The 22,190-nt window shown below is 39.3% G+C and overlaps 1 protein-coding gene across 1 annotated transcript in view; it reads left to right on the top strand.

Moving 5' to 3' along the window:
* Positions 1-8,094, top strand: part of GK5 (glycerol kinase 5 (putative)) — a 72,470-nt gene extending 64,376 nt beyond the window's left edge. Inside the window, exons 14-17 of the mRNA XM_012002662.1 lie at positions 218-277; positions 1,241-1,374; positions 5,931-7,514; positions 7,823-8,094. Coding sequence (XP_011858052.1) covers positions 218-277; positions 1,241-1,374; positions 5,931-6,079 — 343 coding nt within the window. The 3' untranslated portion in view covers positions 6,080-7,514; positions 7,823-8,094. The remainder of the gene's footprint in view (positions 1-217; positions 278-1,240; positions 1,375-5,930; positions 7,515-7,822) is intronic.
* Positions 8,095-22,190: the final 14,096 nt, after the last annotated feature.

Below are 22,190 nucleotides of genomic sequence, written 5' to 3'. Positions count from 1 at the left end.
ATGAAGGCAAAAAAAACCACAAGGACCTGCGCTTCTTGCTTATTTGAGTATCTGTTCTACAGTTTTCATTTAGCACAATTTATTTCTTTAATATTTTGTTTTGTACATTTTATAAATATCAAATAAAATTATAGTTTGTATTTTTCAAGATCAGAATAAAGTAGTGAATTATTATGAAATGAATTTCTTATAAATAGTTATCTTGTTTTTTAACTAGAAACAAACAGTTATATGAGATGATGAAGAAAGAGATTCATATTCCTGTAACAAAAATCCGGTATGTAAAGTTTATTTCTAATAGACTTAATTAGAAATTAGAAGAAAGTGGTAGCTGCTATGAGCTACCACTCATTTCTTTTTGAGATCCTGAATAATTCATCTTTATGATTATTGAGGATTTCAAAAATAACTTCTGCCTAGCTCCTTCACAACAAAATTCTTTTATTTATATTTTTGTTGAGACGGAGTCTTACTGTGTCACTCAGGCTGGAGTGCAGTGGCATGATCTCAGCTCACCGCAACCTCTCCTGCCTGGGTTCAAGTGATTCTCGTGCCTCACCATCCCGAGTAGCTAGGACTACAGACATGCGCCACCATGTCCAGCTAATTTTTTTGTATTTTTAGTAATGATGGGGTTTCACCATGTTGGCCAGGCTGGTACTCAACTCCTGATCTCAGGTGATCTGCCCTCCTCAGACTCCCACAGTGCTGGGATTACAGATGTGAGCCAACGTGCCCAGCTACAACAAAATTCTTGGTCATAGGAATTCAGAGAGGAGAGGAGAGCTAATTATGTATTTATGGAGAATACAATATCAAATTTGGGTGCATCTTGGCACCCATATATGCCACATATGTGTAGTATATCAATCTTTAAAATCTTTTTTTTGGGTGTGTAACTATCCTTTGGACATGTAAGCATCAAACTTCTTGACTTCCTTTTCTGTAATATCTAAGTGAATTTTTATGTTACCTTAGTTTATTATACCTGGCCTGTTTTGAACCAGTCCTAAGACAAACAAGGGCAGGTGAGAAAATTGATGGCAGAAATAAGGAAAATGTTTAAAGATTACCCAGTAAGGTTCTCTGCCGTTAGGTTAATGCTAAGTGATTTAATTTTAGAAATAAAAAGTTAAATTTATAAAATAAAATCAAGGATTTCAGAAAAAAAATGTGGCCCACTGAAAAAGAATGATGCTTTTGTTGTAGTAATTCATCTTACATATTTTGTTCCCCACAGGGCAGATGGAGGAGTTTGTAAGAATGGTTTTGTCATGCAGATGACTTCAGACCTGATTAATGAGAATATAGACAGACCTGTGGACGTTGACATGTCATGCCTGGGTGCAGCTTCTCTAGCTGGCCTTGCTGTTGGTATGTGTAAAATTTATAAGAATGAGAGCTTTCTTGCAAACTGTTTCTTACAGATAGCATTTCTCCTCTCACATCAAAAAATTCTAGAGAGTCTGGAAAGCCTTGGTGTCCATTAAACTCCATATACATATGCATATTGCTCACAGAATACCCTGTGACCTCCTCTATTGGTGAGTCTGTTTGCACCTCTTCTATCCTTACCTCACTCCTTCAGTCAGAAATATGAGACAAGGACAGTTAATTCTCAGCTGTGTCAGTCTCTAGCAAGAGAGAGTCTCTGGGTAAACTTTCTGGATAGATAGTGTTAAAGAAAAAAAGTATTCAGTGACACTTATTAAAGAACAATAAGGTGAGCCAGGTGCAGTGGCTCACACCTGGAATCCCAGCACTTTGGGAGACTGAGGCAGGTGGATCACCTGAGGGTCAAGAGTTCGAGATAAGCTTGGCTAACATGGCAAAACCCTGTCTCAACTAATAGTACAAAAATTAGCTAGGCATGGTGGCACATGCCTGTAATCCCAACTACTCGGGAGGCTGAGACAGGAGAATTGCTTGAACCTGGGAAGGAGGAGGTTGCAGTGAGCCGAGGTGGTGCCACTGCACTCCATCCTGGGTGACAGAGCGAGACTCTGTCTCAAAAGAAAAAAAAAAAGAACAGTAAGCTGGGCTTTATTCTGGAGGACTATCAAGATAGGTATAGGGACTACTTCAGTGGGATCTTATGGTGGGAGAGAGATTAGGCTCAACTTTGAATACAATAAGGAAAAGTGAGAAATTATAGCCAAAGAGCAGAGTGAGAGTCAGTGGATGGAAAATTACTAAGAGGAAACATTGAGGTAAGGGGACATTCTTGCTAACCAACCTAATAATATTTTCAAGAAGGCAGGCCAGGGTGATCAGATATCATCTGGAGGATAAGATATCGAGGTTGATCAGAAATTGAGGATGGGAGATTGTGGCTACACCAATTTAGCAGAATTCTGGCTCAAATTAGATAATGCAGAGATGACTATGGAAGTCCAAAAGTTGAGGCCTAGTTGGAAAAGAGCTTGGAGGAGCCTGATTGGAGTTTGGTCAAGGAATAAACCTTGTCAGTAGGTTTGCCTGTGGCATTAGAAACCACTCCATTCTTTTATTTATTGAACAACATTTGTGGAGCATCTGCTACGTGACGATCACTGCTGGCAATAAAGAGATTAAAAGCCATAGTCTCTGATCCCTGGTGGGAGGAGACAGGTAAGTCAAGTGATTATTAAGTTTATTTGATAAAGCCAGTGAACAGTGACAGTATTAATAAGCAAGTGATCTAGGCTTTCCAGAGGAGAGCACATATAGTTCAATTTTGAAGGGGCTAGCAGAGAGTCAGGTGAGGAGAGGGTGAGAAATGGGTGGCACAATATCCCTATTGCAACTTGTGCAAAGGCATTGGTCAGTGATGGGAAGTACTGTTACGGTGAGAGCAAGAAGGGAGTGGGAGAGGTACGTAGAGGTTCAGTTGTGGTGACTCCTTATAAAGAAGAGTTCGGACCTGACCCTGAAGGCACTGGAGAGCCACTAAAGAATTTTAAGCAGGGGGGAACGTAGAAAGATCTGCATTTGAACAGATCACTTTGACAATTAGTGAAAAGATCAGTGAGGAGGAATAAGAATAGAAGTAGGCATGTCGATTTAAAGGGCCCCCTAGGAAGCAGGACGATGCCTTAGGACACTCAGAGTGTTTTAATGTGTTTCTTTCTGGGGAGTGTTTGGTACAAAATAAGATATTTTACATTTAAAAGTTTTAGGCTAATAGTATATTAAAGTTACAAAAAGCCTAAAATCTTGGTAAATTTGGCTTAAACTTGATTCTACTAAAAATCTGGTAATTTTGAATAAAATTGAAACGGTTACTTTCATTTCTTCATTGATTAATGTTTGATTAATTAAAGTTGAAGAAAATAAACTGTCCCTTAAATAATCAATCTCATTTGAAAATTTGAACTCCTTTGTATTCCAACTCCTATAAATTTAGTATGTTTGATTTTTCTCTTATTACTTTCACATGCCTGATTGAGCAAACTTAGAACTGTAACAAGGTAAATCACAAATACTTAAACAACAAACAAATTGAATAAATTAAGCTATAATTATAGTAAATCAAGTTCTCATAAGCATTTTTATACTTATGTTAATCAAATTCTTCTACACTTTTCACCTGATAAGACTAAATAAGTCGGATTCTCTTGAACATTTAAAATGCTTTAAGTAACAAATACACCCAGGGTTGTTTTGTTGTATTTTGTTTTGTTTTATTTTTGAGATGGAGTTTCCCTCTGTTGCCTAGGCTGGAGTGCAATGGCGCAATCTCAGCTCACTGAAACCTCCTCCTCCCAGGTTCAAGTGTTTCTCCTGCCTTAGCCTCCCAAGTAGCTGGGATTGCAGGCACCCGCCACCATGCCTGACTAATTTTTGTGTTTTTAGTAGAGATGGGGTTTCGCCATGTTGGCCAGGCTAGCTTCAAACTCCTGACCTCTGGTGATCCACCCGCCTCGACATCCCGGAGTGCTGGGATCACAGGCATGAGCCTCTGCACCCGGCCCCACATGCAGGTTATTTTTATACATAACACAGTGACTTGAGTTTTATCTACATCATTATATTTAATTTCAAACATTTGCTTCTGTCTCAGAAATGTGAGACTATGTATATCCTCTTTATTTTATGAATTTACCTGGAAATTGGATTTGCTCAATACATATTTAATAAAATGACTTAAAATATATATGCCTTAAAATGTAAACAATAAATTCTGGAAATGAGGATTTTAAGAAACACATTTATTTTCCTGACTAGATTTATCTAACTATAGTATACTGATGAAAACTATTTTTTTCTTTTAAAAACTTGCCTACATTAATACCTTTATTTATTTATTTTTAATTTAAGTTTTTGTTGTTTTTTTTTTGTTTGAGATGGAGTCTCACTCTTTAGCCCAAGCTGGAGTGCAGTGGTGTGATATCGGGTCACTGCAACCTCCGCCTCCTGGGCTCAAGTGATTCTCGTGCCTCAGCCTCCTAAGTAGCTGAGATTATAGGCACGTGCCACCATGCCCGGCTAATTTTTTATATTTTAGTTGAGACAGGGTTTCACCATGTTACCCAAGGTGGTCTCGAACTCCTGAGCTCAGAAGATCTGCCCGCCTCGGCTTCCCAAAGTGCTGGGATTATAGGCATGAACCACCGCACCCAGCCTACATTAATACCTTTAAACATAGATAGTCTAAAATGTTGACTGTAAAGAAAAAGAATGTGACCTGACAAAATTTTACAAAGGAGAATTTATGTGTCAGTTTTATTGGTAAGAGAAAAAGTACTTCATGAAGATTTGTAGACAGTTAGTACTTCAAAAGAGGTGCGATAGACCGCTCAGTAGGTGAAATGTGCCAAGCTTACTAATAATATACCTGTATCATTTCAGACGACTTATGATCTTAGTTATAAATGTTCTCACTGGGCGCTGTGGCTCACGCCTGTAATCCCAGCACTTTGGGAGGCTGAGGAGGGTGGATCACTTGAAGCCAGGAGTTTGAGACCAGCCCGGCCAACATGGCGAAACCCCGTCTCTACTAAAAGTACAAAAAATTAGCTGGGCATGGTGGCGCATGCCTATGGGCCGAGCTACTCTAGAGGCCCAGGCAGGAGAATTGCTTCAATCCGGGAGGTGGAGGTTGCAGGGAGCTGAGATCGCACCACTGTACTCCAGCCTGGGCAACAGAACGAGGCTGTCTCCAAAAAAAAAGTTCTCTTGCTTTTTATTATATATCATACGATTCTTCCTGCAAAGAGCAGTCTATGCTAGAACTACAAAATTATCTTAAATTGGAATTTAAATAAATTATATAAAAGACTATAGTTTGAAAGAGAAACTATTACATTAATCCCCAACTTTGAATTTTATGCATATTCCAGAAAGTTGACATTTACCTTAAACTGTAAGACAAAAATCTTAATGCATCTTCATTTATTTTAATTGCATAAAAAGAAAATACCCTATTTCTTTTTTTTTTTTTTCTTTTTCTTCTTCTGTTTTTCTTTTTTTGGAGACAGGGTCTTTCTCTGTTACCCAGGCTGGAGTGCAGTGATGCGATCATAGCTCACTGCACTCTCGAACTCCTAAGCAAGTGGTCTTCCCTCCTCAGTCTTCCAAAGCATTGGGATTGCAGGCGTGAACCACTGTGCCTGGCCAGTAAATATACTGTTTTTTTCACTTGGGATTGTTTTAATAATAGCAAGTTATGAAATTAAATGATGGCATAGGGTAGCTACTTTAGAAGTGATGTGGTATCCCACCACACAGAAACTGAGCTGAAAGTTAGAAACCAAAAGACTTGAAAATCCTGGTATAATTATTTTCAGGAATGATCAATCTAACAAAATTCAAAAGTAACAAAGTATTTTGGATTGTTTTAAAAATAGTTTTTGTTTACCTTTCTACCAGCAACTCACATAGGATTTTGGATAAACTTTATTGGACTCATGATTTGCCTTAAAATTTGAGAATAATTTTTTCATCTATAGGGTTTTGGACTGACAAGGAGGAACTAAAGAAACTGAGACAAAGTGAAGTGGTTTTCAAGCCACAGAAGAAATGTCAAGAATATGAAATGAGTCTGGAAAACTGGGCCAAAGCAGTGAAACGCTCTATGAATTGGTATAACAAGACATAACACTAAATGAAATGATCAAAACTATAGATGGCTGGTTTATGTGACGTGCAGATGAGATGAAGCTCAGGGATAACCAATATGACAATGACTAAGAGGAGAAAATGTTAAATAAGCTTCATAACTTAAGAAGCATTGCTTTAAAAAAACTCTTACTTTTTCCCCTAAATCATGGTAAGGCAGCAATACCTCAAAACTTTATATCTTCTATTTTGTAATAAATTCCAAGGGACATTAGTCATTTCCAACCATATTTTGACAGTTGTGGGTCCTCTTCCTTTTTATACTGGGTCAATGGTACATAGGAACATAATGATTTACCTTCCAAGCTAATAGTTCTGGGTCAATCACCATGCACATATTGTTCCAAAATTACGTGAAATGTATTTATTTAATTCTTTAAATTTAAGTGGGCTATTTGAAGTACATATAGCTAAAAAGAAAGAATAACTGAGAAAATGTGGAATTTTGAAACATTAATATTTTATGTTTAAAGCCATAATTTTCTAATATTATATCCAAATATGAGCTTAATATGTCCCTCTCAGATAAGCTTATGAGTTAGTTAATTCTTTCCTTTACTGGTCTTAAAGACACTGCCTTAATTTTTCCTTGTTCAACCAAAATCTGAGCATTCTTTCTATGTTGAAAACACTGAAAAACTAATTTTAGTTAATGAACTAAAAAGAATATTGATTTTTAAGAAACAGAAAAATGCTACTTATTTTCCTTCTCAAATAATATTTCTTTCAAAAACTTCTGACTGAAGTATAACATGCTGGTAGTTAACATAAATCTTGCCTTTCTCTTGTTCTTTATCTTTCTTCGTTGTTTAGATGCTTGTATTAATGTCTTTTGTTTTTATTAAGTGCCTAATTGACAGAGCTTAATTTGAAGAAAGTGCCCTAATTTATTGACCACTTAAGAATTGCCTTTATTGGGGTATTTTATTTGTTCCTGCATCTTTTTGATGTTTGTTCGGTCCACTCATGCCTCTGAGTATGTGCAGCGGATAGCGGATAGAGGGGAGGAGAGTGTGTCTATGCTCAGGATTGCCCTTCAGCCACTCGGCCAGAGATCCACAGGGAGCAGCAAGGACAGTCTCGCATTCTCAGACTTTCTTGCAAGAAACAGTGAAGAGGAGTAAGTTGTGAGTAGTGTCAAGTTGGATGTAGAATTGTCCTAAGGCAGTTGACCCCACCTTCCAACATGTTTTCACTTTATTTGCCCCTCCCTATATTTGGGGTAGGTTCCATTTGGATTTGCAGCAATAATGACTTTATTTCTCTCTTAGTCAGGATTTATCACATAAAATCCTTTTATTATAGAACTAGCTATTTTAGTTACATAGTATTGTAACTAATGAAGAGACTTATAGAGAATTTTGTTTTTGCTGTCATATATGTCCATTTTGGAGACAGATATGATAGAACTAGAAGTTTTTTTTTTTTTTTTGAGGCGGAGTTTCACTCTTGTTGCCCAGGCTGGAGTGCAATGGCACGATCTTGGCTCACCGCAACCTCCGCCTCCCAGGTTCAAGCAATTCTCCTGCCTCAGCCTCCCTAGTAGCTGGGATTATAGGCGTGTGCCACCAGGCCCAGCTAATTTTGTATTTTTAGTAGAGACAGGGTTTCTCCATGTTGGTCAGGCTGGTCTCGAACTCCCAACCTCAGGTGATCCACCCGCCTCGGCCTCCCAAAGTGCTGGGATTACAGGCGTGAGCCACTGCGCCCGGCCTAGAACTAGAAGTTAAGTTGCATTTCTGCAAGTGCCATTTGAATGAACTTCAAGTATCTTCTTAATAAATTTTCTGATGAAGGCATTGTAGCAAATATATAGTATAATTAAATCTACTAATTAACATTTGGAAATATTTTTGTTATTAATAAATAGAGGTATTTTATTTACTGTGAAAAGTCAAACTTCATTATGTAGATAAATCTTATTCTTTTCATTCTTTCCCCTGTTTACATCCTTTTTACAAAGCTTAGTCCCCAATTAAAGCTTTCCTATCAAAAATCACATGGAAGCTGCTCTGTTGTTTTACTGTTACACGTTCTGTTTCTCAGTGGGTGTAATTTTTTTTCTTTTTCTTTTTTTGTAGAGACAAGGTCTTGCTATGTTGCCAGGATAGTCTTTAATTCCTGGCCTTAAGTGATCCTCCCACCTTGGCCTCCCAAAGTGCTGGGATTGCAGCCGTGAGCCACTGCAGCTGTGAGCCACTGCACCCAGCCAATGGGTGTAATTTTATAGAAAATAATTCTTTTTGTCAGAATATACTAAATTGTAATATTAATACCTGAAAATTTGTTAGTTCACTTTTCCACATTCTTCTTTCCCAGCATATAACCACAAGATAAAGGATAAATACTTTGGGCTGGGTGCATTGGCTCACGCCTGTAATCACAACACTTTGGGAGGCTGAGGTGGGCAGATCATTTGAGGTCAGGAGTCTAACCTGGTCAAACACGGTGAAACCCTGTCTCCACTAACAGTACAAAAATTAGCTGGGCGTGGTGACGCCAGCATGTAATCCCAGCTACTCAGGAGGCTGAGGCAGGAGAATTGCTTAAATCTGGAAGGTGGAGGTTGCAGTGAGCCAAGATCATGCCACTGCACTGTAGCCTGGGCAACAGAGCAACACTGTGTCTCAAAAAAAAAAAAAAAAAAGGATCAATACTTTTCAGATAATGTTGGAAAGTAACTTTGAATGTCTCTCATTGGAATTGAGCATCTCCTCAAGTGTTAGTGGCTATTTTTTTCTTCTGTGAATCTGAAAACTAGTATTTTATTTTTAATATTTGTGGCCATTTTTAGTGATAAGAGTTTAGTAAATATTTTCAGAGTTCACCAAAATCAGAAATGTGACCACATTTGTTTTTGTGGTTGCAGAAACAGTTGATAAGATCAATTGAGCAACAAAATTGTCCTTTCTTTTTTTTTTTTTTTGAGACAGTCTTGTTCTGTTGCCCAGGCTGCAGTGCAGTGGCATGATCTCGGCTCACTGCAACCTCCACCTCCCAGGCTCAAGCAATCCTCCTGCCTCAGCCTCCCAAGTAGCTGGGATTACAGGTACACGTCACCACACCCAGCTGATTTTTGTATTTTTAGTAGACACAGGGTTTTACCATGTTGACCAGGCTGGTCTCAAACTCCTGACTTGTGATCCGCCCACCTCGGCCTCCCAAAGTGCTAGGATTACAGGTGTAAGCCACCACACCTGGTTTGTCCTTTCTATCTTCCAAGTTTATTTTTCATTTGTATGCTAGTATTTGAAGTTTAGAAAAATTTGTGCTATTTCTCAGCAAGTTTTATTTTCCCATTATGGATCTATCAGATATTTTTAGAAGGTCTGCAACTGTCTCATCAAGGAAGAGAATGTTCCTGTTCAATCTATCTTAAAGTGCTACTAATTGCTTTTATACTGTAGACGTACTGATTTTTTCATCTTTTTTATCCAACCATGGCCTGGTTTCCTAATCTCAGCATTGACATTTTGGACTGGATAAATCTTTATTTTGGGATGCTATGCTGTACTTTATAGGATGTTTAGCAGTATCCCTGACCTCTGCCCTCTAGCTACAAGTAGCATCCCCCTAGTTATGGCCAAAAATGTCTTCAAACATTGCCATTCTGAGAGGCAAAATTGCCCCCAGTTGAAAGCCACTGATACAGGCTGTTAGAAGAAAATTGAAGACTCAGTGAATATAGTATCATACTCCTTTTCTTTCTGCCTCATTTTACCTTAGGAAATGGTTGTTAGCAAAGAAAAAAAAAAAGTATCTTCAAATAAATAAATAGGGTTTCTATTTTGCTGATTAATGAAGAAAAAAGAAATCTCAGCTGGGCACAGTGACTCACACGTGTAATCCTAGCACTTTGGGAGGCCAAGACAGGCGGATCACTTGAGCTCAGGAGTTTGAGACCAGCCTGGGCAACCTGGCGAATCCCTATCTCTACAAAAAATACACAAATTAGCTGGGTGTGGTGGCACACGCATATAGTCTCAGCTAATTAGGGGGCTGAGGTGGGAAGATCACTTGAGCTCCAGGAGGTGGAGGCTGCAGTGAGCCAAGATCATGTCACTGTACTCTAGCCTGGGTGACAAAGTGAGACCCTGTCTCAATCAATCAATCAATCAGTAACTCATGCTGTAATTGTCTTCTGATGTTTTCATCCACCCAGCCCCACCTCTGCAGCCTTAATTACTGGAGTAGGTCCATGATTTCAGTGTAGGGTTAATGTATTCTGCAGATCATCTTTGATTTGACCTGCTTTTTTGCTTCCTTTTTATCTCTGAACAAAGGAGATCATCAGTCTCTTTAATCTGCCTTCTGTGTAAATCTCTACCAGACTGGAAGCTCCCTGAAAGCAGAAACTGTCTGCTTCCCTAGAACTTAGCACTGCTTTCATGTATGTGGGATACATTTTTACTTTGTTAGTGCAACTTTGTTTGTACACATGTTATCCTTGATATTACATACATTTGTTGATGGGGGCAATTTATATTTGCTGTGAGTAAAATATTTTTCTGTTGGATTAAGAAAAACTATACTCTTCCCAGCACTTAGGGAGGCCAAGGAGGGCGGATCACCTGAGGTTGGGAGTTTGAGACCAGCCTGACCAACATGGAGAAACCCCATCTCTACTAAAACTACAAGAAAATTAGCTGGGTGTGGTGGCACATGCCTGTAATCCCAGCTAGTCAGGAGGCTGAGGCAGGAGAACCGCTTGAACCCCTGAGGCAGAGGTTGCAGTGAGCCGAGATTGCGCCATTGCACTCTAGCCTGGGCAACAAGAGTTAAACTCCATCTCAAAAAAAGAAGAAGAAGAGGAGGATGAAGAGGTGGAGGAGGAGGAGGAGGAGGAACTACTCTGTAGTGAAAGCTAGAATCCTCATATTGTTTATTTAAAATTTTTGGCCAAGCACAGTGGCTCATGCCTATAATCCCAGCACTTTGGGAGGCTGAGGCCAGAGGATCACTTGAAGCCAGGGGTTCAACTACAGCTTGGGCAGCAAAGCGAGACCTTGTCTCTACAAAATAATTTTTTTAATTAGCCAGGTGTGGTGGTATGCCCCTGTAGTCCCAGCTATTCAGGAAACTGAAGCAGGAGCATCGCTTGAACCCAGGAGTTCGACTGCTGTGAGCTATGATTGTGCCACTGCACTCCAGCCTGGGCAACAGGGCAATGCCCTGTCTTAATAAAATAAAATTCTTAATATGTCTATATATTTGAAAAACTATTTGTGTAGAGATACACATCCATAAATACACATAGATATATTAACTTTTTAAGCTTTAATTGAAGCCTCTCTCTTCACAGGTTTTATATATTTGACTGCAGATGACTAACAGATTGAATTTTGAGAGTGCCAAACACTCTGGTGCTATAGGGAAGGAACTTCGTAAATAGCCCCTCCTGTAAGGGACCAGTCTTTAATCTAAAATAGTCCAGCCCAGGAATCTGGCAAGAATTTTGTAATTATTTGAGGAGACATGTAGATGTACCCCCTGGAGTTCTTTGACTTTAAGTTATTCTAGAGTCATCCCAGAGATGGCCTAGAAGGCTTGAATCTACCCCCAAAGGATTCTGAATCCCTTTGGGAAATTTAGACTATAGTTTTCAGTAAGAATTAAAAGCCCCAGGATAAGCATGGCGGCTCACACCTGTAATCCCAGCAATGTATGAGGCCAAAGTGGGAGGATCACTTGAGCCCAGGAGTTCGAGACCAGCCTGGGCAACATAGTGAGACCCCCATCTCAATTTTAAAAAAGAGAAAAAGGCCAGGTGCAGTTGCTCACGCCTGTAATCTCAGCACTTTGGGAGACCAAGGCGGGTGGATCACCTGAGGTCAGGAGTTCAAGACCAGCCTGATCAATATGGTGAAACCCCATCTCTACGAAAAATACAAAAATTAGCCAGGCATGGTGGCATGTGCCTGTAGTCACAGCGACTTGGGAGGCTGAGACAGGAGAATTGCTTGAACCTGGGAGGTTGCAGTGAGCCGAGATTGGGCCACTGCATTCCAGCCTGGGTGACAGAGTGAGGCTCTGTCTCAAAAAAAAAAAAAAAAAAAGAGAGAGGGAGAGGAAAAAAAAAACCCAAACACACCTTGGACTTTTACAACCTACTTGGTCCCAGAATTGTCTTATTGTAAACCCAAACCCAGGTCTTCTGGTTTGAACCAGTCAAAAAGAGTAATCTAAAAAAGTTAAATAGATGATTCAAAATCATGTTGGTTGTTTTTCTTTTTAAATCCCCTGTCCAATAAAAAGGAATCATTTTTCTTTTTTTAAGTTTTGAAACCTCATAGCCATAAATATTTTGGCACCAGCATCTATTGGCACCTAAGTCATTGGCTGCATTGTCATCATATTCCCATGGGACCCTTGTTCCTAGAGGAATGCAGGAATGATCTTGAAGTGGGAAGGACAGAGACAGGTGCTTGCAAAATCAGAAATTTCTGAAATTCTTTGTTATTCTTTTTCTACTGTCTTTCCCCACTTTACTATACATTTGGTCTATTATAAAATGTCTGTATTTAAATAGATACCTGTGATGTTTAGGAAACAAATGATACAGAGACTCCCATTTAAATGAATCTTATCTTTATAAGAAACGGCCAAACTGTTTTCCAGACTAGCTGTACCACTTACATTCCCACCAGCAATGTATGAGTGATCCAGTTTCTCTGCATGCTCGCCAGCATTTGGTGGTGTCACTATTTCTTATTTCAGCCCATTCTGTTTATCCTTTTCAGTGAAATTTCTGTTCATATCTTTTGCCCATTTGCCAACTGAGGCAGGAGGATCACTTGAGCCCAGCAGTTTGAGGCTGCTGTGAGATATGATCACTAAATGTTTGCTTAATGAGCCATATCTTTTATTATTATTATTATACTTTAAGTTCTAGGGTACACGTGCACAACGTGCAGGTTTGTTACATATGTATACATGTGCCATGTTGGTGTGCTGCACCCATCAACTCGTCAGCACCCATCAACTCGTCATTTATGAGCCATATCTTTAAATATCTTTTTTAAAGTTTTTAAAAATCAGTCCAGTGGTTTATGTGATTATGTGGGATTTTTAAAAATCTTTCCAGGCAAAATGTATATAGCATTTTGAACATATTTACAATGTACTGAGCCCAAGAGTTCTCATATTCTTTCTTTGCTCATTATAGAGTATGGTACTAATACTGTGTAACAGTAAATTTTCAAAGATATCTTTACTTAGAATGTTAAGTATACAGATATATACTTTGTACATAGTTATAATGTTTCTAACCTTTTTATTTAAAATAGGCTGATTTGTGTAAAGGTTTCAGAATGATTTTGTTAATAAGTTATTAGAAACTTTCCTATTTGTGCAAGATGGTAAATGTAGATTCCAATTTGTATGCCTCAGTAAATTCATAATCTTATTTCTCTGATATTCTTTTTTTTTTTTTTTTCTGAGATGGAGTCTCGCTGTGTCGCCCAGGCTGGAGTATGCAGTGGCGCGATCTCAGCTCACTGCAAGCTCCGCCTCCCAGGTTCACGCCATTCTCCTGCCTCAGCCTCCTGAGTAGCTGGGACTACAGGCTCCCACCACCACGCCCAGCTAATTTTTGTATTTTTAGTAGAGACAGGGTTTCACCGTGTTAGCCAGGATGGTCTCGATCTGACCTCGTGATCCGCCTGCCTTGGCCTCTCAAAGTACTGGGATTGCAGGCGTGAGCCACTGCACCTGGCCTTCTCTGATGTTCTTAATGAATTTTGCAGTTTTATTAAATTGTCATTGAGAACCTCATAAATCATTGTTAAGATCTATACAAAAAATCAAGGATCCACAGTAATAGAAATATTTTTCATCTGCATATGAATTTTTCCCTTCCCTTTTTGTCTACTTTAACTTTTGGATTTAAAAAAAAATTACCTAGACATTCTTATTAAATACTATTACCTGTTTTGGTTTCTGCACATTAAGAAAGTCACAGAGGAGCCAGACATGGTGGCATGCTGCTCTATTCCCAGCTACTCAGGAGGCTGAGGCCAGAGAATCGCTTGAGCCCAGGAGTTCGAGGGTAGCCTGGGCAACATGGCGAAACTTTGCAAAAACAAAAACAAAACAAAAAACAACCAGAGAAATAGCACTTGTTAACTACAGTTGTGACTCTAGGTAAACTTGGGCCTTAATATGGTTAGACAAGAAGCGTTTTATGTAACCTTGCCTTTTTAGATCCTAGTTAGGCTGATTAGTCTATATTCTACATTCTTGCACAAAGGAAATTACTAGAGAAGTGGGATAATCCTTTGTGGTGGGGAAAATAAAATTTGTTGTGAAAATATGCTGTATTTTAAACTATTTAGAAAGATTATAAATAACTGGAGAAAAGATAATTTCATGGAATTAGCCTAGCAGATGTTAAAAATCCTTTCTGAAAATTATAATTTAAAATTATTGGGAAATTACAATGAAACTGAATAATCTGTACATGTTGGTATATTAAAGCCATTTTTATTTTGTGTTTCTCTGTTATTTGCTTCGAGTTCACAGACATATTTAGTGACATCTATATGGGTGGAAGATTCAGTCAGATAATCTGGATTCCATTCCTTGACCATAGTGGAGTCTCTCATGAGCCCACGGTATTATTTCATAGTAGAAGATGTATGAACATTCATAGCAGAAGAATGATGAACATTGAGTTGTTTGAAGAAAGGAAGAGGTTTTGGTTTTGTCATGCATTTTTGTTGTCGTTGTTGTTGTTCAAAGCAATTAGTCTATTGAAGAGGACATGGAACAGGGGACATGATGGAGATATATGGAGCTGATGTTGCTGAAGTTTCTCTGGTTATTTTGTATCAATAATTTTGAAGAATGGGTTTTATTTAAAAGAAATTGTAGAAAAAAAGAAATGATGATGATATTGAGTATTAGTGTATTTTGTGCTCTTTAGAAAGAAACAGAACCCATTAAGAGGTGGAGATTAGACTGGAAGCAGTGACTCACGCCTGTAATCCTAGCACTTTGGGAGGTTGAGGTGGGAGGATCACTTGAGGTCAGGAGTTTGAGACCAGCCTGGCCAACATGGTGAAACTCCATCACTACTGAAAATAGAAAAATTATTCAGGTATGGTGGCACGTGCCTGTAATCCCAGCTACTCCAGAGGCTGAGGCAGGAGAACCACTTGAACCTGGGAGGCGGAGGTTGCAGTGAGCCAAGGTCGTGCCATTGCACTCCATCCTGGGACATGAGAGGGAAACTGTCTCAAAAAAAAAGGGGGGGGAGGGGAGAAAGATTATAAGGCAAATACATTAGATTTGCCAAATTTTCCTTCCCCCTTGCCCACCATTTGAGCAAGAACATTTGCTACCAGATCCCAGGGAGTTCTCATATCCTTTCACCCAGCCCATGGGAGCCCTTGTCTTCTCTCTTCCAGAAAACCGTTATTTCTATTAGCATCCCAATCTTCATCACCAGACACCGTCGAAAACTGAGAAGAGTCTGAAATTTTTCTCAACTTTGGAGGCTAACAAGTTAGTCTCCCACAGTTTTATAGATACTGGTTGAGTATCCCTTATCGGAAAAGCTGGGGATTGGAAGTATTTCGAGTTTAAGATTTTTTTTTTTTTTTGGAATATTTTTATTATGGATACTTACCAGTTGAGCATCCAAAATCTGAAAACTTGAAATCCGATACCCAAATCCGAGCATTTCCTTTGCACATCATGTCAGTGCTCAAAAAGCCTCAGATTTCACCAGCTTGGGCAACACAGGGAGATCTTGTTACTAAAAATAAATAAATAAATAAATAGGAAAATCAGCCAGGCATGATGGTCATGCCTGTAGTTCCAGCTACTTGGAAGACTGAGGCCCAAGGATCACTTGAACCCAGGAGGTCACTGTAAGATATGACCATGTCACCATACTCCAGTCTGGGCAAGCAACATGCTGTCTCTAGTAATAAAAAGTTTTTAATTTAAAATGTCAGATTTGGGAGCATTTAGGATTTCAGAGTTTTGGATTTGGGATGCTTAACCTGTGCTGATGACAAAAGATATGAGACTCCTGCCTGAGAGATTAAAGATTTTATTACTCACGGCACAGCAAGCATTAATTATCTTCATATTTACGTTGGTTCTCCTTGCCTCGTAAGTCCTGTGAGGAGCATTCAGGTTGATACTGTGAATGCAGTGGTTTATGGTAAAGCTGAAGAACCTCAGGCTCGGGACACCTGAGTCTTTTGTAATAGATTGGAAGTAAACCTGTCTGATGCTTGTCCCAGAGGAAAACTATTTTCACGATGTTTGATTGTTGGACAAAACTGCCCTCTGCTGTGGAGGGAGACACCATCTCTGTCTTACAACAAAAGCCACAGTGTCTCTGCTTGCAATACAAACAGAAATGAGAAACCTATTTAGAATCATCTCCCAATAATAAATTCATTATTTTGATTGTGGCAATGGTTTCATGGGTGTATGCATACATCAAAATTCATCACATTATTCACTTTATGTACAGTTTATTCTATGTCAGTTATACCTCAGTACAACCGGGGGAAAAAGGTCTTGCTACTCAAATATGTCATTGGGACCAGCAGTCTCAGCATCACCTAGATGCTTTTTAGAAAAGCAGAATTTCAGGCCTTATCGCAGACCTACTGAATGAGAATCTGTATTTTAATAAGATCCCCTGGTATTTAATTGTTAACTTTTTGTTTTGAAACAATTTTAGAGTTACAGAAAAGTTGTAAAAATAGTACACAGAGTTCCCTTTTCATTAGCTTCTCCTAATTAACATCATGTATAACCATAATACAATTAAACCAGGAAATTCACATTGATACAGCAGTCTTAACTAATCTACAGATCTTATTTGAATTTTGCCTGTTTTCTGAGTGATGTCCTTTTTCTGGTTCAGAATTCAGTCCAGGATCCCACATTGTATTTAATTTTCATGTTTCCTTAGTCTCTTCCATCTGAGACAGTTCCTCAGTCTATTTTTTTCATGGCCTTGACATTTTTGAAGTGTACTGGCAGTTATTTTATAGAATGTTCCTCACTTTGGCTTGGCCTGATTTTCTCTTGTGTGTAGACTGAGGTTTTGCACTTTTGTTAAAATACTGCAGAAGTGATATTGTCGACTTCTCAGTGCATCCTATCATGAAGCTATATCCCTGTGTCTTATTACTGATGATGTTAACCTTGATCACTTGATTAAGATAGATTAAGATAGTGTCTCCCAGATTTTTCCACTGCAAGGTTACTATTTTTCTTTAGTAGTTAATAAGAATTTTCTGAGAAGATACTTTAAGACCACGTAAATATACTGTTTGCCATCACACTTTTCACTCACTAGTTTACTGTCCATGGATAGTTCTCTCCTGCAACAATCATTCCGGTGTTGAGTGCCTAGTAATGGTGATTTTCTATTTCCATTATGCCTTTTTATTTATTAATTGAATTCTACTGTATGGAAGAGCTGTCTCTTATTCTCCATTAATTTATCATTCAATTATTTATATCAGTTTTGGTCACCTCTTGCCCCACTTCCTATCATCTTGGCTCACCTTTTTATTTCACTTGTTGGAGCAATCAGCTGCCCCAGTGTATGCTGACAACACCTTGCCTCATTTTGCCTTATCATATCTCCTGTTCTGGACTGGGATTTCCTTGCCTGTCAGCTTGGAATACTTGTCTGAACTTCTCTGTTATTTTCACCCATGTCCAAACCTTGAAGTCCTAGAGAGTTGACACCCAACAGAGCAACTTTTTCACAGTGAAGATGGAAGCCAGTGTGTAAATATGCCCCTCTTCTGTCCTTCAAGTGGACAGTTTTGAAGTGTGCTCTTCAAAACTTCTTGGAGAGTCCTGTCCAGGATCAAGCCTCAGTAGCCTCCAGCAGTGATCATCGCAGTAACACATCTCAGTAACCCACAATACATGGGGTTGGCTTTTCCTCCTTCATGTTTCATGCTTGCTATCTCCCACTCCAGTTCACTGGAATCATCTCCCAAAATAAACCAACTGCACATAAGAAATTGTGTCAGGGTGTTTGTGAGGAAGGAGAACCAGCTAAGATCTGTGCATTACCAGTTTTTAAATATTTTGACTGTCACCCCTGTTCATAATCTAAGACCCTATGGAAAATTTCACATGTACAAAGGAGACAAGAATATTCATAGCATCCGAATAGGAAAAAAGGTAAAAATCCCAAATGCCTTTCAATAAGAGAATGGATTATTTACTGGGCACGGTGGCTCACGTCTGTAATCCCAGCAGTATGGGAGGCCAAGGCAGGCAGATCACTTGAGGTCAGGAGTTCGAGACCAGCCTGGCCAACATAGTGAAACCCCATCTCTACTAAAAATACAAAAATTAGCCGGGACTGGTGGCGTGCACCTGTAATCCCAGCTACTTGGGAGGCTGAGGCAGGAGAATCACTTGAACCTGGGAGGCAGAGGTTGCAGTGAGCTGAGATTGCACCACTGCACTCCTGCCTGGGCAACAGAGCAAGAGTCTGTCACAAAATAAAATTTAAAAAAATAGGCCGGGCACGGTGGCTCAAGCCTGTAATCCCAGCACTTTGGAAGGCCGAGACGGGCAGATCACAAGGTCAGGAGATCGAGACCATCCTGGCTAACACGGTGAAACCCCGTCTCTACTAAAAAATACAAAAACCTAGCTGGGCAAGGTGGCGGGCGTCTGTAGTCCCAGCTACTCCCCCGTCTCTACTAAAAAATACAAAAACCTAGCTGGGCGAGGTGGCGGGCGTCTGTAGTCCCAGCTACTCGGGAGGCTGAGGCAGGAGAATGGTGTGAACCCGGGAGGCGGAGCTTGCAGTGAGCTGAGATTCGGCCACCGCACTCCAGTCTGGGCGACAAAGCGAGACTCTGTCTCAACAACAACAACAACAACAAAAAGTAATAAAATAGAATGGAGTATGTAAATGTTATTTTTGTATTAGTGAAAATGAATGACCACCCATCAAGATAGATGACCCTCTTAAACAAAAGAGCAAAAAAAAAAAATTGCAGATGAATAATAAATTTTATTCCAAATTTATGAAGTTCAAAAACATGAAAAGCTAAGCAATATATTATTTGGATATACATACACGTGTGTTAAGATTATAAAGAAGAACATGGAAATTATACACAGAATTTAAGATGTTATTTTGGAAAGGGAAAGTTGTGGGGATACACTGGTAGGGGGCACATGAGGCTTCAATGGTGTTAATAATATGTTGCTCAAGCAGGTACATGAGGGTTTATCATGATTCCTTATACCTCACATTTACTTTATATTTTTTACGGTGAATAAAATATTTTATCCTAAAAAGTATTTTGTTTGATATTAAGGGATTACTTTTATTAAGGGTGACTTTGAAATATTTCTACTGCTCTAATGCAGTCATTCCAGAAACCTGGGGAGAAGTTGAATCCTTCCCTGAGGAAATTCCGAGGCTTCGATTCTACTCTGTCCTATTAAGGTGATTAAACTGTACATAACAGGATTGTCTCTAGAAGCAAGACCCAGATTTTACACTTATAAGTGTTATTTCTTTTGTCAGTCACTAGATGGATTTGGTGTGAAAAGAAGATGCTTTAAAAAAAATCTGAAACTGTTCTGACAACTGCAGATCTTTTCATGTGATAAAAGGTGTCACTAAAGACCTTCTTACTCAAAGTGTGATTTTTGGCTGGTGAGGCAGCACCAGCATCGCTTGGAAGCCTGTTGGAGATACAGGATTGAAGCCACACCTTACAGCCTGAATTGTAAGATTCCCTAAGTGATTACTGTGCATCTCAAAGTTTGAGAGGCAGTGGTCCAGGAGTCTGGTAATTCCACCTGCAAAAGCAGTATCCAGTGCCAGGAGAGCGGGCAGCACATGGAAATGCCTCGGGTTTAACTGGAATGGACCCGTCTTTTTCACAATCTCTTTGTGTTGGCTCTTCAGCGGCCCACATATTTCTAAGCAGAGGACTTTATTATACCTCTCTCCTCTTTCCAGATTTGCTGGGCTATGGACTCTCATCTATTCAATAAAAACATTGAACTTCTGTTAAGCACTGAGGAGATGACAGTGATTAGAATGATATGTCTTTGATTCTAGAAGCTTATAGTCTAATGGGAGGCAGGTAGCTAGTGAGTAATTACAAGTTTAATGAATGTTAGAAAGTCAAAGAAAATATGGGAAAAGAGTTGGAGATGGGGACTCATGGGAAGCTTTTCTGGAGAAAGTGTTGTTTAAGTTTAGATAAGAAGGCATGTGCAGGTGACTTGTGGGTGAACTGGGGATTATTCCAAGCATAAGGAATGCCAGTGAATGGAGCTCTTTGGACATTTGTGTTTGTATTGCCAATGCCTTGCATAGTTCTTGGCATACAATAAGTGCTTAATAAGTGTTTGCAGAATCAATAAATGTTCTGTCACATTTCAGATGTCTACTCTCTGGCATTGGAGATGGTGGAAACTTTATTTTCCTTTTCAGAGGAAATAAGATCCCTTAATGGGGAAATAAGAAAGAAGACAGAAAGCTGACTGTTGTGCAAATTGCTAAATTGGAACTATGAGTGGGAATGAAAAATTGATTTACATGAATTTTCTTCCCTGTAGCAACTTGACAATTTATTCTGTTCTGGAGAATTCTCAGTTTTTGGCTTAAAAACCAAGCTGTTCCTCCTTATTCTGAATTTCTTGGCCTGCTGTGAAACTAACATTTACTGTCTTTTACAACATATCCTGATTAGGTCATGGAAATTCACAACTAAATCAAACTAGTATATGGAAAATTTGAAACTTTCACTGCCCATTTTATGTAATGGTGTTGGAAGGTGTTACAAAACATTGACTTTTAAATCTTTTTTTTTTCAAAAGCTGTATTATACAATGAATATAATAATTGCCATCATTTATTGAACACTTACTACATGCATTACATGGCAAAATCCTCATACTACCTCTGCAAGAGAGTAAGTTGAACCATATGAAAATTGCCCACTATCAGCAATTTCATATGGTTCAACCTAGTATCTTCAGACTCTAACTTATAAAGAGGTTAGGGAATCCCTGATAGCTTCACTCCAAATTTAGTACTGAGTTTCTTTTATAGATAAAGAGATCCTAAGATAGTTACAGCTCCTCTGTGACAGCGACCCCTTTACCTACATTAGCCCAAGCACTTTGTGTGTGTACTTTCATCATGGTTACTTACACATTGAATTGAGGTGGTTTACAATCCATTTCCTCTGCTACTGAGTTCCTTGAGGATGGATGTTTTGTCTGTCTTTCTGATTTTTGTATATGTAGTACCTAGAGTGAAAAGTATTTGTTGAATATAACCTTAACAAAATTTCTTGTGGAAACTAAATAAATTTTTATTGATTTGTTACTGGAGAATGTGAAGTAATCACTCCATTGGGGTTTTTGCATTTTAGAATCGGTCAATAGAGTACTGCGTTTGACATTCTTGAACTCTCACGACTAGTTACATGCAATTATGCCCTGCCCCAGAGAAAGATCTGAAAGTGCTCTCTTACTTACCTCACCTCCTTTAGACATTCGCTTAAATACCACCTTCTCCGTGCTACCTTCCCTGATCACTCTATTTAGGACTGAAGCCATTCCTCCAACACCTCTGCTTATTTTTTTTTCCATAGCACAAATATCAGCATGTAATGTAGTTTTTGTTTTGCTTATTCTTTTGCATATTATCTTTCCTATCCTGCTAGAATGTAACTCCCTGAAGGTAGGAGTTTTTGTCTCTATTTTGTCCACTGATGTCTCCCCATGTCAAGAATAATGTCTGGGGCCAGGCGCGGTGGCTCACGCCTGTAATCCCACCACTTTCGGAGGCCCAGGCCGGAGGATCTCTTGAGTCCAGGAGTTCCAGACCAGCCTGGGAAACATGGGAAACCCCGTCTCTAATTAGCCAGGTGTGGTGGCGCAGGGCTGTAGTCCCAGCTACTCGGGAGGCTGTGAGACTGGGAGGTCAGGGCTCCACTGAGCCGTGATCCTGCCACCGCACTCCAGCCTGGGTGACAGCGAGACCCCGTCTCGAAAACAAACATAAAATTTGGTTGGAGTAAAATGAGAAAGATCTAATCGTTTTAACGCGCTGC

Source organism: Mandrillus leucophaeus, unplaced genomic scaffold (genome assembly GCF_000951045.1).
Source record: "Mandrillus leucophaeus isolate KB7577 unplaced genomic scaffold, Mleu.le_1.0 Scaffold693, whole genome shotgun sequence".
Lineage (NCBI taxonomy): Eukaryota > Metazoa > Chordata > Mammalia > Primates > Cercopithecidae > Mandrillus > Mandrillus leucophaeus.
The sequence above is the reverse complement of the archived record's forward strand: the minus strand, read 5'-3'. Positions and strand labels throughout refer to the sequence as shown.